Source organism: Metarhizium robertsii (assembly GCF_000187425.2).
Source record: "Metarhizium robertsii ARSEF 23 chromosome Unknown MAA_Scf_4, whole genome shotgun sequence".
Classification (NCBI taxonomy): domain Eukaryota; kingdom Fungi; phylum Ascomycota; class Sordariomycetes; order Hypocreales; family Clavicipitaceae; genus Metarhizium; species Metarhizium robertsii.
Window position 1 is genome coordinate 1,582,313 of NW_011942182.1, and position 14,588 is coordinate 1,596,900.

General features: G+C 50.4%; 6 protein-coding genes across 6 annotated transcripts; 3 read left to right on the top strand and 3 right to left on the bottom strand.

Moving 5' to 3' along the window:
* Positions 1-1,713: 1,713 nt before the first annotated feature.
* Positions 1,714-2,391, top strand: MAA_02611 (uncharacterized protein; the record flags this gene model as incomplete). Its single annotated transcript, XM_007820609.1, has 1 exon — positions 1,714-2,391. The coding sequence occupies one exon, from the start codon at positions 1,714-1,716 to the stop codon at positions 2,389-2,391; it is 678 nt and encodes a 225-aa protein (XP_007818800.1).
* Positions 2,392-2,540: 149 nt separating this feature from the next.
* Positions 2,541-4,235, bottom strand: MAA_02612 (pseudouridylate synthase 3; the record flags this gene model as incomplete). Its single annotated transcript, XM_007820610.1, has 1 exon — positions 2,541-4,235. The coding sequence occupies one exon, from the start codon at positions 4,233-4,235 to the stop codon at positions 2,541-2,543; it is 1,695 nt and encodes a 564-aa protein (XP_007818801.1).
* Positions 4,236-4,692: 457 nt separating this feature from the next.
* On the top strand, positions 4,693-5,392 carry MAA_02613 (Small GTPase superfamily; the record flags this gene model as incomplete). Its single annotated transcript, XM_007820611.1, has 3 exons — positions 4,693-4,760; positions 4,826-5,039; positions 5,111-5,392. 3 exons carry the CDS (start codon positions 4,693-4,695, stop codon positions 5,390-5,392), a joined length of 564 nt encoding a protein of 187 aa, XP_007818802.1.
* A 123-nt stretch (positions 5,393-5,515) lies between these two features.
* Positions 5,516-6,084, bottom strand: MAA_02614 (RNA polymerase III, subunit C17; the record flags this gene model as incomplete). The annotated part of the gene is made up of 2 exons (XM_007820612.1): positions 5,516-5,845; positions 5,953-6,084. The coding sequence occupies 2 exons, from the start codon at positions 6,082-6,084 to the stop codon at positions 5,516-5,518; spliced, it is 462 nt and encodes a 153-aa protein (XP_007818803.1).
* Positions 6,085-7,867: 1,783 nt separating this feature from the next.
* MAA_02615 (ribose-phosphate pyrophosphokinase) lies at positions 7,868-9,224 on the top strand (the record flags this gene model as incomplete). Its single annotated transcript, XM_007820613.1, has 2 exons — positions 7,868-8,788; positions 8,844-9,224. 2 exons carry the CDS (start codon positions 7,868-7,870, stop codon positions 9,222-9,224), a joined length of 1,302 nt encoding a protein of 433 aa, XP_007818804.1.
* A 1,317-nt stretch (positions 9,225-10,541) lies between these two features.
* MAA_02616 (ubiquitin-conjugating enzyme E2 Q2) lies at positions 10,542-14,428 on the bottom strand (the record flags this gene model as incomplete). Its single annotated transcript, XM_007820614.2, has 5 exons — positions 10,542-11,780; positions 11,876-12,651; positions 12,762-13,850; positions 13,890-14,186; positions 14,263-14,428. 5 exons carry the CDS (start codon positions 14,426-14,428, stop codon positions 10,542-10,544), a joined length of 3,567 nt encoding a protein of 1,188 aa, XP_007818805.2.
* Between the last annotated feature and the right edge of the window lie 160 nt (positions 14,429-14,588).

Below are 14,588 nucleotides of genomic sequence, written 5' to 3' on the forward strand. Positions count from 1 at the left end.
ATTTATTAGAAGCAGCATTTGCATTGACACACGTCAGTTGAGTGATCTTGGCTATTGGTCCTTTGGCCTCCATTTTTCTCTTGTTTTTCTCTTTGCCTTCTTGTCTTGAATGAAACTAGTTTCAATTCTCACGCAGCGTTTGGCGTTATTGGCCTTGTTGAGGCTAATATTGGATGCCAATATCTTTCGTCCGAAGTTGCATGAATCAGTATTTAGGGCCTGCTGTGTTGTGCTGTGTTTTCTGGCGTGGTTGTTTGAAGAGGATATTAGAAAAGCAGCACGGCCTTTCATGACCAATTTTTTGCTTCTCGTTTCGCATTTTTCTCATGGCCGAGGATCATACGCCGTATTGGGGGACGGCAACAATCTGGGTATTTTTTTGCCTTTATCTGCATCATGCTTCTTATCAGCTTCTTGACCAACTCCTTTACCACTTTGTACCATTCTTTGTTCTTATTTTATTTTTTTATTTTTAATGGCTCGCGAGTACAAATGGAGCAGGGAATGGTACTAAGCCCTGTGAATGCGCACTTGAGCCTAATTTAGCATTTTTCATTTCATGATTGACGAAATGGTTTGTTTGAGGGTCGCTGGAAGTAGGAAACGAGACTGTGAGCATGGAGGGATGTTCGTTGGCTGGATCGGAGTGTGATGCTCGGGTGCTTTATACAATGCTGCCTCGCGGCAACTTGTTCCAAGGCCATGGTGGTTGTGGTTATGATTTCTTGAATATATCCCACGGGTTGTTTATTACGTCGCATTGCCTATGGTTCCGACTGGAGAGTGAGGTGTAATGTTGTGTTTTGGGAGAAAGGCTGGGTTATAGTCGTAATGTGTTGACGTTGAAGTGTGTAGCTTGGCACAGTGCCCACCCGTATTGGGGGTTCGAAACCGCGAACTAGCGAATATTACAACGAACCACGACGTATTTTACGGTCATTGTCTGTTGAAGAAAAACCATACGAATCATAGGACTTGTGGACGATTGTGTTTTCTTAGAAGATAAGAGAAAAAGAAAGAAAAAAAAGAGAAGGACTGGAAGGAATATAAATTAAAAAAAAAGAAGGCGTTGACATCTCCATCTCGCCCAACCAACCCAAACCCCTCGCGGTCGTAATCCAGCCCGCCACGCGACGGGGGAGAGTTCTCTGCAGAGTGAATCCTCTCTCAAGTGTCATCTCCAGTGCTTAGGGCCGCTTGGCAAATCGCAGGTTACCCATGCGAGCAAGACGGGCCACCGCGGCATTCGGGCTGGGCGCCAGGCAAGGGGGATCTTACGGGGATGGGTGCATGGTTGAGATGTTACAAGGAGTAGCGCGAGATAAATCGAGAGACTTCGCCGTTTGACCATTACAGCCGGCAATTTCCCGCCGTATTTTAGTATATACACCTAGCTCGCATGTGGGGCCCCAGTATGATGCTGGCGAGCTGGGGGTGGGCCAAGTTGCGACTCTGGTCAAGTCAACAGCTTGGCAATTCTGCCGTGCTCAAGCAGCATCGTGCAACTACCAATTTGTATTTTCCTGGCATGACAGATCCAGCCGCGTGCTGGTGTGCTACACACATGGGATAAGGACACACACGAACAATAGCAGAAATCTCAAAAAGCGCCTGTTGTCCTGCTCTGCACCCCCCCGTCTCCATGCACAACTCGCAGCAGCATGGCAGCTCCCTGACATCCGTCTCGACAACCAACACCAAGGAATCACCGCCATGATAACCGCCACGCCGCGCCTGCGCGTCCGCCGCCCGTCACCCACAACCGCCGAATTCACTGTCACGACGCTGCCTCCTCGCACGCTCTCCCTGCGCATCCTCCGCCTACTCCTTCTCGTGGCCCGCATCCTCCTCACCCTCACGACCGCGCTCCTGCTGTACGGCCGCTGGTCCTCCTGTCCCCTTGCCGCCTCGCAATCCTCCGCCGCCGCCCGGCCGGCGTCCCTCCTCTCCCTGCAGGGAATATGGTTCCTTCTCGATGGCTACACGCGCTCGTCCACGGGACAGTTCTTGGCCAGAGTCGCCTCCTCCATTCCGCTGGGCTTGCTGCTCCCCGGGGCAATTGTGGCCTTGTACGTGCTCAGTCTGCGGCTGCACTCGCATGAGAGCCTCCTCGTGCTGCGGGGGCTGGGCGTGCAGACGACAGAGTCGCCGTCGACGTATCTCGCTAGCCCGTCGACGCGGTTCATTCCCACAGAGAAGATTCGGGACATTTTCGTGAACGAGGCGTTCATCGGGTTCGAAGTGAGGTACTATCTTGTTGTGGTGGTGGAAGGGGAGGAGGATGTCGTGATTGTCTTCCCGGGGCTGCTGCCCAAGAGGAGGATTGTCGAGACGGTCTGGAGGGGTGCGAGGGAGTGTTTGTACGAGGCCCCGAAAAGGGATGTAGAATAGATGTACGAATGATGACGCCCCCTTTTTCTTAATACTGTCTCCGTGGAAAATGATTGTTTCAAAAGTGGATTATTTTGACACAGTATTAGAGTCGAAACTCCCGAGTTTTTTTTTCTTTATAACTATGTGCTACATGTAGATGATTTCTTCTATTCATCGTCTTCTTTGCTACGCAATCCCTTTTGCGCACGCATGTCTTCTGCATCTGCATACCCTTTCCTCTTGGCATACCGGTCGTTCTGCTCCTCTGGCGACTGTAGCACTTCCTTCTTCATCACGGGCACATACCTACCACCCAAGCGTCCGCTATTTCCGCCTTCAAATACTCGCGCACTTGCATTCGCCCGGCGATTGCTCCGCGGGCCTTCCGCCATGTCCTGAGATTTGCCTTGGCCGGATATGAGCTGCAGCAGCTGTGATGAAAGCAGCTCGTCCATTTTGTGGCCTCTCCATGTTTGCCACAAGCTGTCCATGACGCCAAACTGCCCAAATTTATTCGGGGAATATTCCTCGCCCACGTAGATCCACTTCATGCAGTCTTCTCTCTTGCTGGGCGCGTCTGCCGCCGTATAGTCCGTCTTAGAGAGATCTGGGAAGATGCAGTCCCACAGGACGAGAGGCACTTCATCCGCCATGACGTAGCTAGGTCGGCCGGGGTTCTTGGCTGTATCAAGTAGTTCGGAAATCACTGTTGGCGATTCAAGACCTTGGCCGACAAGGAATAAGACGGCTACCATGTGGCGGATCTGGTGCCACAGGAACGCAGAGCCTCGAACGTGAAAGTAATACACCTTGGGGTATGGCCCGGAACCTTCAAGCCCGGGAGATGAGAATCCTGGGGTTTGGAGGTACGGCATTACCGAGCCAGCACCCTGCACTTCGACAATGTCTGATTCAAAGATTCGCCGGTGGAAATTGGTGATTTGTTTGGCGGGGTCGATTTTGCAAAAGTTGCGGAAGTCATGCTCGCCTTCGTAGCGCTTGGCTGCGTCGCGCATGGCGTCAATGTCAAGCCAGCCCGCTTTGAGAGGTTTGCTGGCCCCCGACAAATCTAGGCTCGTGGGATCTGGTGCAAAAGCAGGCTGCGTGAAGAAATAGCGGTACTGGCGCTCGCGGCAGGAGAAGCGGGCGGAGAAATCGGGCGGTGGTGACGGGCACCATGCCAGGATGCGAATGTCATCTGGCAACAATCTGTTCAGGATCCGTGGGTAGCAGAGTTCGTCGTGGATATCGTCGAACGGCTTGTCCTCTTCTTGCGCCTCCACCTCTTCTTCAGCCTGCTTTACTCCTTGGGGATCTGCGTCGGCCAGGGCGATGTCTTCAGCGGCAGCCACATCGGTCTCGGCCCTCTTCTTGGGAAGTGGCCTGTTGCTGCGCACCTTCAGCCCAATGACTTGTCCAAAGGCACTGACTCCACGGTCTGTCCTGCCGCACTTTGAGTATTCGCAGCAGTCAAATTGGACGATCCTTTCGTCCTCGGGGAAGATGAGGCATGCCCGTGTGAGAGCGTTCCAGAGCTCCTCCTCGATAGAGGGCTGATTCCCCATGGCCTGAAACTCGAATCCACCGTAGTTTTTGCCCAAATATGCCAGCTTCAACGCAATAAATCTGGTTGAATATCTCGAGGGATCCATCCTCCGCTTTGTCTTTGGTGCTTTTGTCTTTTTGGCAGGGCCTGCCATGTCATCGGACATTGTAGTAGCCATGGCACCTAGAGGTTCATTTTCAGGGGCAGAAACAGCTTTGGGAGCTTCAGGCCGTTTTTTCAGTTCACTCTCGAGCTCCTTCAGTCGCTGAATAAGACCGGTTTTGGTCCAGCTGTTGTAGTTTGTTTCGCCAGACATGTTTTCGTGAGGCTTAGCCTTTGGAACCCTTGGCCGTCGGTCGGTTTGTTCAGGCCTTTGAAATGTCGAGCTGCGACGACAGGGCTGACAGTATATGGGTCTACAGGCTCTGGAGACGGCTCTGGCAGAAACGCTGCGCCCTAAAGAACCGTGGACCGGCTGCATGTAAGTGCGATGCAGCCTTTATGACACCATTTTCACTTCAGGGCTCTCTGCATTCTGCATGACTGGGCGGGCATAGCAAGTCAACGGACGGGTATCAAAATTTCGGTGGAAAACTGTGGCTAGTGTCTTGTGGTGGCTTGGAGCAGCAATGGCAGCCAAGCCGACCACCAAGCCACATTTTGGTCCTGGCATATCATTCTGGCAGCCACCACTTCATACAAAGACCATCGGTTGCTTCTTTTCCCGCACCCTTGCAGAACTGATAAGACCGTTGCGCTCGACCCAAGGCACAATGGACCCCGAAACAGTAAGACTACTACTCGTGGGGGATGAGAAATGTGGCAAGACGACTTTTTTATCGTGTGTATTGACTCTACCTCGGCTAACCCGGTTGCGATTGTTTGCCTACTGACCGCCCGGTACAGCAGACTGAGCGCTGGAGAAGGCACAAGCCCGATACCAATTCTTCGAGACATTGACCAGCCGTTCGTATTCAATATAAACCTTGGAGAGAAGAAGTTTCGTCTCGAGTTTTCTGATACCTCTAGCCCGGACAACTGGCGGCTTCTTGATCCGGATGTGATTGTTATATGTTACGATATCAGCCAACGACTAAGTCTCATAAACATGAAGCGATATGTGCGTTGTCTCAACCTAACCAGCCCCTTGACAGCACTCTAGGACAAGCACGTGCTGACCTGTACTGGCAGTGGATCGACGAGGCTAAGAGGACGTTCAAACGAGTCGACACTTTGCCCATCATCATTCTTGGTTTAAAGAGAGACCTCAGGTCTGAGAACGACCCCAATGGCATTATTTATCCGCAGGAAGCGTATCAGCTGGCACAAACCATGAGGGCAGATCGATATGTCGAATGCTCGGCTGCGACGGGGGAGCTCCTCAAGCCTGCCTTTGAGGATATCTGCAAGACAGCCACCAAGACTACCACTGCAGCTGGGGGGCAGAGCGAGGGGGGCTGTATAGTAATGTGAAGGTCTAGCTGCCCAGTTCGCAACACCACTTCTCCAATAATAGAGGTGAGACGGGTTGTAGGAATACTCTGTTCGACTTCGGGCTGCCGATGAATTGCAATCGAATGAGCGAGAACTCGTCATTCATGAAGCTTCAGCGTCATTCATATTCACATCCTCGCCCTCGCCCTCGCCCGCGTCCCCGTTTGCCTCAGCCTCAGCTACCTCGAACTGACCGAGAACGTCGGCGACAATGCCCACCATTTCTTCTTGTTGCTCATCCGAGTAACGCTCGGTCATGTCCTCAATAACGGTGTTGAGAGCAGCAATGGATGCCGGCCGGAGGTTTAGAATCATGACCATCTCGCCCTTTGACAGCTCATACGGACTTAATTTCTCAATGATTTGAGCGATGGCCTCTGGGGTGTAGGTGAGGGGCTTCTGACTCAAAGGACTGGGGGCAGTCCGCAGGTACTGCAGCATCTGTAAGTGCAAGGGGGGTTGTCAGCTTATTTTTTATTTACTTTGGTTCGCCTCAGTTTGAGATCAGGGTCTATGCGCAATGAGACCATGCAACCTACCTCTCGAACAACTGTCTCGAGGTTTGGGGGCCCGCGGTGCTTCTTCTGCTTATAGCGGTCACGTTGATCAGTGAGGTGCTGGTAGACCTCATAATTGGATAGAACGGCTGACTGGGACTCAAGGATCTTCATGGCGAATGGCGAACAGGATCAGAATGAAGCCTTGGCAAATTTTTTATGACGGTGCGGCGTGAATATGCAGATGAGGGGTTCAGCCGAGGGGGAGTGCACCCTGAAGCAAGTCGGTGGCGAAAATGGCCAAATGGTTGTGTTTAATATCAGAAAGTATGCGAGGTGTCGGACTGTTGGACAATTGGTAGCAGGTTTGACAGATCGGCGCGTGTGGTGGTGGTGTCAATGAGCTAGCCAGTCAAGATGAAGTTGATTTCGAGGCAGTATGCGAAACTGGAGTGACAGCCGGCTTTTTCCATGGGTTCATGCACCAGAGCGGCCCAGCGACCAATCAGCAAGCAGGCTGCCACGTTAAAGGCTTCGAGACACTGGTTGGGGACGAGAATCCATTTGATGGAGCAACAACGTGAGGACTTGTCCAGGCACCAGCTGAGCAATTCACTGCCAACTAGAAGTAAACCAAATTACCTAGATGCCCGGGCCTCGAAATCGTGGAGAGATTAATTGGATGGGTAGGTCGGAAAACGGCTGCGTGCTGGACCTGGCTTACGAAGTTGGCACGAGGCAAATTAAAGAGCCGCCGCCACGATGCAAGTGTCGACGGCGTACATATGTGTGTGCATGTGTGTGTGTCAATTCTGTGGTGTGGACTTGGTGTACCATACCATGGACACTTCAACCCCAGCCTTTTGTGCCACGGCAGCCCGGCAAAGTATCTAGGAGCTTGGTCGGCTTGCCATGGCCTCCGTGTTTTTATGTACCGCCGGAACCGCCATGGATCGCAAAATATCCGTGAGACCATGAGCTGGCAATGGCCAAGATGGCGCAATGGGCCTGCACTTTGTACGCAGCACATCACCCACTGCGCAGCGCTGCGACATGCATGACTACCATGTGGTCCGCGCCGTACACAGTGTGGTGATTTATACCAACGACAGCCCACAGTTGACGTCGTGATTCGACGTCAATATCTATGGTTGTGAGCCATTTTGTGACACGGCAGCCCTCTGCCGCCTCGTCCTGGCGTCAATGTGTTCAGTGTCGCCGAGTTGTGTCAGATGCAGCATCAAATCAGACTGTTTAATAAATTCTTGACCTCGCCTTGAGTCAGCGCCGAGCCCAGATCCCACCTCTGAAAACCTAGTCTCCCGGGCCCCGTCCGTCACAGGACGACTCGTCCCCATTTCTCTCGCCTGGCGGCGGCGTTTTCCTCTTTTTCTATTTTGTCTTTATCCATCTTCTGGTCCCGCTCGCCCATCAACATGCTGCTATGACAGAAAGCCCGAATTCTCATTCTGTTTGATTTCTTTCTCGGGTCCGCTTCCTGTGTTTTTTGCCTGCCCACCTACAGCTGCAGGTCGCTCCTGCCGCCCCTGCAACTTGCCTGCTACCTGTCGCCGGAATCGGCCCAGAAGATAGAGCCCTCGGCAGAGCCTCTAACGTGGGACGTCGGCTGCAGGCGCTACACAGGCATTTTTTGCAGCTCCCGGCCTGCGCCTGCCAACACAGCGCTACTCCCCACTCTTGCTCCAACCAGGTTGTAGCGGGGAAACAAGGGAAGGACGACAAAAAAAAAAAAAAAAAACAGAACCGACGACCTCGACATCGGTTTCGGTCTGCGCCTGTTGCCGTCTCGTCCACGAGGCCATCGACGTCTTCATTGCCTCAGTCAACGGCCTGCCCTTGCGCCTTTCGGCCCTGGCTCAATTCGCCCTGGTTTTTCTCTCTTTCCCTTCTAATTGGTCGTTGACGCCTCTCCCCGCCAGTTTCGAACTATACGGCCATGGTCCGCAACATCGTTTTGCTCGGCGGCAACTCGCATCCCCGTCTGACGGAGAATGTCTCCAACATGCTCGGCATTCCTTCATGCGATCGTATCCTGAGCAAATTTTCTGGTGGTGAAAGCCGCTGCGAAATCAAGGATTCCGTCCGTGGCAAGGATGTCTACATCATTCAGTCCGGCTCCGGCCACGTCAACGACAACCTCATCGACCTCTGCATCATGATCTCCGCGTGCAAGACCGGATCTGCAAAACGCGTCACCGCAGTCGTCCCTCTCTTTCCCTACTCGAGACAGCCCGATTGGCCCTACAACAAAGCTGGCGCGCCACTGTCCAAGTCCACCGAGACATCCAAAAAAGACTACACTTTTGAGAGTGTGCCGGCCACACCTCGCCCTGGCGGCCCTCGTAGCCATGGCCTGAACGGTGCCTTCAGCCTATCCGAAAAACTTCAAAAGACGACTATTGCAGAGACCAACGATACAGATTACTTGCCAAAGAGGTCAGATACGTTGTCCAGTATTGGCTCCAATGGTCGCGGACATACAGCCGAGAATTCCACCTCATCCCAACGAAGCTTCACCACCCATGATTATGAGAATCCCAACAGTGTCGCTGCCACCTTCCAGGCTAAGCCCGGCTATAAGCAGTGGGTGGCCCAGGCCGGTACTCTAGTTGCCGACCTCCTTACTTGCGCCGGTGCTGACCATATCATCACCATGGATCTGCACGACCCCCAATACCAGGGCTTTTTCGACATTCCTGTGGACAACCTCTACGGCAAACCACTCATTCAGAATTACATCCAGAAGCACATTCCCGGCTATAGGGAAGCCGTCATCGTGTCTCCGGATGCTGGTGGGGCGAAGCGAGCTACCGCGATCGCTGACAGTCTCAAGATGGACTTTGCCCTCATTCACAAGGTAATATAAATTTCTCAACTACCTCTTCTTCGTTCACTACTCATCCCACTTTCAGGAACGCCGCCCCATTAAGTTTACTGAACAGCGAAACGCTAGCATGATGCTCGTTGGCGATATTGCCAATCGCGTTTGCATCTTGGTTGACGACCTGGGAGACACTGCCAACACCATCACACGAGCTGCGAAGCTCCTGAAGAAGGAGGGAGCAACCAAAGTCTATGCTTTGCTCACCCACGGTGTCTTCAGTGGTGACGCAATCCCCCGTCTTAATGCATCTGCCATTGACAAGATCATTGTGACCAATTCGGTTCCCCAGGACGAGCATCGTCGTCTGTGCCCCAAGCTGGAGGTACTGGACGTTTCTCCCATCTTTGCTGAAGCTATTCGCCGAGTTCACCACGGTGAATCCATCAGCAGGCTTTTCCAGTACGACTAATTCTTGTTTGGGAAATTTGCATTGCTGTCGATACTATGACGTTTCTCTCGCCCTTGAGAACAACATTCCTTAATGACAGGCGCACACAACGATTTAGATTTCTTTGCTTTTTTCGCTGTCCTTGCTACAGTTCTGCGGAATCTGGGTAGAGTTGTGCGCAATACCTTTTGATTGCGCTTCTACACGAGCCCATATTGAAAACGAAAAATCGTTGGAACCCTGGAGTTTTACGGTGGTTTATATTCATAATTTGGTGCCTTTCCCTTTATTTTTCGTTCATTCTGGGCACACATTTGGCGCTCCGATTGGCATCCCCGCAGCCCGCACGAAGAGAGCAGTTTAGGCTCGCGGTAGAAAACTATATCATGAGTCGAGTTGAGTTGAGTTGAGTCGAGTAGGATGAGGCGGCAGGCTTATTTTAACCAGAAAAAACAAGCTAGCAGCTTAAATCTGTGTTGCTCGTGTTTTGCTCCATCTCATTTGTTGCAATAGCTGCAGTCCTATCAACCCCGAGAACCGGCACAGAAGCAGCTATGCCTTGTACTGTTTTCTGTGAGCTCCAGAAACAAGACTATTATTCCTTCTTCGGGAACTCGTCTTTGTCTCTTTCTCTTTGTCTGTTTTCCCTTCTTCACCATCAGACTATATAGAAGTGAATGGATTGATAAACCGTAGATCTAGGGTACTTTGGATGAGCCCTCACGCCGGCTGTTTGTGTTTTCGATCAAAAAGCAAATGGGCGTATTAGATCCGGTCGCGTGGTATGCGAGTGCTGTGCGGCCGTTAATGATGACGAGAAATAGACTCTCACGATGTAAGTTTTTTATAGATATATAATACATGTGTAAATATATATGTATATGTGGAGCATTGATTTGACGCATACACAAGGATTAATTTTTTTTCGTTCTATCCGAGCCAGATCTCGTGTTTGTACATGCGAGTGTGGAAGACATCCTGGAAAACAACACACTTTTCTGGTACATGGCATCTTCCCCGTGAGCTTTGTTCATTTAGTCTTGTATGTTGTATCATGCTATTCTGTCTATATCTGGAATGCATGTGTGTACGCTGTGTATTACTCCTTCTTGCACATGCTAACATACAGGATAGCGGCCACCTTACTTTATCCCTGCCACAATACTCTTCCCCTTTTGTCGTGAATGCTTCAGCCCTGTTTCAGAACGAAATGTTCGCTAATTACCTGACACTCTGTAGTGTAATCCAACGTCAGACTCGGTGATTCCCTTCCCAAAACTGGTCAGCTTGATTGTGCGCGTCGCGCTTCATCTTATCTCTTGTGTATTGCCAACGTCATCAACTAGCCGGAGGCATCAACCACCCGGCATGAATATTTTCTAGATCCTCGGGTACATCCCATCCGTGGTTTACAGCTGCTCGTATATAGGCTGCTACGGCCTCTGCAATACCATAGTCGGCGGTCCTTTGCCTTGTGTCCAGCCTTGCTGGACGCTCTGTATCGCAAAGGCCCAGGCGGATTTGTAGAAACACCATCTCCATGCTCATGGCCGGAGACCAGCCTGAGTTGGTCAACATCTCAGAGCAAATCGCTCCTCCCGCTGTGACGTGACCTCCGCCCCCTTCTAGGAACGGCAGGAAGCGAGGTCGAATAATTCTCACGAACGGTGGGCTCATAGGAAAGTTGCTACCGAAGCGGACCTCTAGGACAATACTTCTTAGTCCCCTCGATTTCATGTCCATGGCAAGAGGAAGCCCCGAATCGAAAGAGTGAAACTGGACGATCCACTGGAAGAGATTGTCAATGGCTAACGTGTCGACAGACCAGCCTAGTGATGCGGCATGATTTTGTGATTGAATAGTATGAATATGTTTCAACTCTCTGGTCAGGGTTTGGAGGGCCATCGGCGATGATGTTGCCCAACTGGGAGGTGGAAGTTGAGGGATGGTCTTATAGTCTAATGAACCCAAGGACACAGTCATGTTCTGGGTAGAACGGGTGTTTTTTTTGCCAATTTCGCTCCATTTTGTACTCTTCCAAGGTGATGGTGATGAAGCCAGGCCGCAGGAACTCGGTTCAGGCGATGTACTGCGTTGACGTTTCCGACTCTCGTGTGCTCTGTACAGCTTCAAGATATCATCGACCAAAATATCCGGATGATCTCCGCTGTCACTGTCACATGATTCATCATCGATCTTATTTGTGACAGCCGTGATGGAGCCCAATGCCGTGTTGCCCAACGTCAGACCCAGAGCCTCTTGTTGTCTGGCAATGGATAGAGCACTCAGTGGAATTTGCAAGGGATCCATACTATATTCCCTCATAATGCAGTGTTCCGGGTCTTGTTGAATATACCCAGTGCATTCTGGGCCAGATGGGGCAAAAAGGGGATTTTTGAGCGCATTCTCGGTGGGATCAATCTGTATCAAAAGATACCGACATTGTATCCATTCTTCCTTGTCAACAACGAAGTGAGGATGAGAGGCAACAAATTCTTCAGGCCTGTTGACAATCTCGCATATACTTAAAGCCAGCGAGATCCTAAGTTCTGAACCCATCCAACAGTGACGAAAAGGCTAGCAGCAGGTTCATAAATCGTTAGCTGTGTTGCAGTTCAAAAGAGGGGACAAACAGCTAAAATTTGAGGGCCTTTTGAGGGTTTTAAACGTACGGCTTTTGCACAAAAATCTAATCTTGTCGAATATGCCTTGCTCACCTCCATATGTTTGCTGAAATAAACCCCATGGCCATAGGACCTCCCATGTCGGGTTTGCTGGAAATCCAGTCCTGCGCGAATTATGCTATGCCAATTGGAAATCGGGCTGCCATGCCAGACGAAGAGGCTTGGTGGCTTGGCTGTTGACTGATTTTTACTCTTCATCTCCTGTAGAGTTTTCAGAAAGGCATACTCTTTTTCTGGAGATCCTTGCGCAAAACGGAACTGCATCCAGCCATTCTCTAAGGGACGAATTAGATTTGAAGTTGCCTTCCTCATAGCCGCCGACCGCGGATTTTCATTACTAGAGTGAGCTGCAAGGTCTTTGGACGGTACAGGGCCGTCTTGGACGATGTAAGAAGTGTTTGAAGCGACAATCCAACGCATAAGAGACAGTGCAGAGGGGTTTATTCGTTTCCAAGAGGATAGCATTCGGCCAGGTTCATCCAATAAGTAGCTTCTCATTTGTAACACGGAGGGGAGATTATCAAGCAACTCCGTTAATGCAATAGCGCGCTGGTCAGCATCGAGATTGTCAACGTCGTGCTCGTACGGAAATATAAACCCCGACTGCCAGAAATCTTTTTTGGAGGGGACGGCAGTGCTAAAGATCAATTCTGAGATCGAGATCTCAGCCCGGTTCTTAGGCCAAATGATGGAGTTGGTTGTTTCGTACTTATAAAGGCCATCGTCAAGAGTCTCTGACACATAACATGTGTGTTTTTCAATGGCTATGTACTTATCAGCACAAATAACATAGGTGCTGCTTATACCGAGGACATTACACCCGAAGCTAAGGATGGTGATAGTGGTTCATAGCTCCGAGTGTCATTGAACTTACATCCCGCCTTATTGGTGAGCATTGCAAACCAATCTCCGTTGCGCATTCTTTTTCTGATATTGGTACCCATCGGTTCATTCCTGACCAGTAGGATTCGAAATTGTTGAAACTGAATACATGTCTCGATCTGAAGGTGTGGCGCCGATTGCTGGATAACGGGTGCCCTCAAGGCCAACCCACACGGAAATTCTCGAATACTTCTTTGAGTCTCCCCGGTATAGAAGAAGCTGATCAGAAGGTCTACTACATAGGGGCTACTTATGACCTCGTGCTCAATATTTGGTCCTAGACCCAATGCCAGGTACTGATACAAGCATAGGTCCTTTGCACAAACATAAGGTTTGAGTGGTACAAAGTCTGTCTGAAGTTTCAGATGACAGACTATGCAATATTCGGTGCACTTGCAGAACCGACGAAGAGCAAATTGCATTGCAACGAGTGGGAAGCTGATGCTGGCCTCGTCATCTAAAGCAAAGTCGTGTTGCAGACTTGAAGGAGCATGTGTTGATATTGGAATCTCGTGGCTCGCACCCGTTAAGCCCATATTGTTCTCTGTCGCAATCTCTGACTGGATGCGTCCGATATATTCGTGCATGGTGGCCTGCGCTTCATCCCAAGTATGTCCGTACGCTCTTCGAAATCTTAACAAACTAACAAATGACTTATTGAAAAGCATATCGATTGAATTAGACATACAAACAGAGGAGAACGCTGGAAGTGTGCTATCCGGGTTGTCGGAATTCTTAGTTGCAGCCGGGCTATATTGAAAGGCCAATCTCACTGACTCAATAGATGGCTTGGCCGATGAGCATCTTCCGAATCTGAATTGAACGACGGGATGTGTCCGAGATGAATGAAGCAGTGTTGCTATACTCGGATAGCCATTTGGAAGTCGCATAAGTAATACGATATAATCAGTCACTTTGATGTCCCAAGCATGCATCGTTTCCGACGTAATACCTAGCTTGGAAATCCTGATAGACAATGATATTACCTCCAGTGGGCGATCGGCAGTATTTGGAAAAATTCCAACGGTTACCCCAGCTTCCTTAGCCGTTTTCAAGTCTTTGCAGAGTCTCTGCAGTTCCTCTTTCTCAAGAAGCCGACCGCATACGTCTTGGCACTTACCATCGGCTCGGCTTTTCTCAACTTGCGGAAAAGCTTCGTCATCGCTAATCTCGAAAGAGTCGTAAAATTCATAATCAGGGGTATCCTGGTCTGGAGAGGCGCTGCTTCCAAAGCCGGACTCGAGGGTGTCATCAAAGCTTGCTGTGAGCTGGTCTGACACAGTCTGAATGACTTCATGCAACGTTGATCCTCTCGTCGAGGATGAGATGAGTTCGAGAAGGGAGAGAACTTTGGTGTCGCAAGTTTCTGACGAGGTAAATACCATGAAGCACGAATCATCTGGATAAGACGTCACATCTGTAAGCCATTAGCGTTGAGAAAATAATGATCCCGTCTCTCGGTCTAATATTGGCAAGAGATGTCGGAGACGCACCCATTGAAAGTATCTTTATCTCCAAGGGCTCTTCCAAGGAGTCATTGGAATACAACAATGATACTTCGCCATCGGAGTCGCCTCGTCGAACTCCCGAAATGCTATCATATTGTGTTTCTCTCGCTTTAGCCAAATCTGCCAGGAAGGCTCTTGCGCTAGAACTCATATTCGCCTCCCAAAAACGCAAGCTGGAAACTGGACGTGTGAGCTGTGGTGGAAAATATGAGAGGGGAGCAGAGAGAACGTTGGATATTAATTAGTAAAATGCCTGGTGGATAAGATGATCTCGTCCTGTGACAGGGACACCCATCGATAGGCAGTTTGCA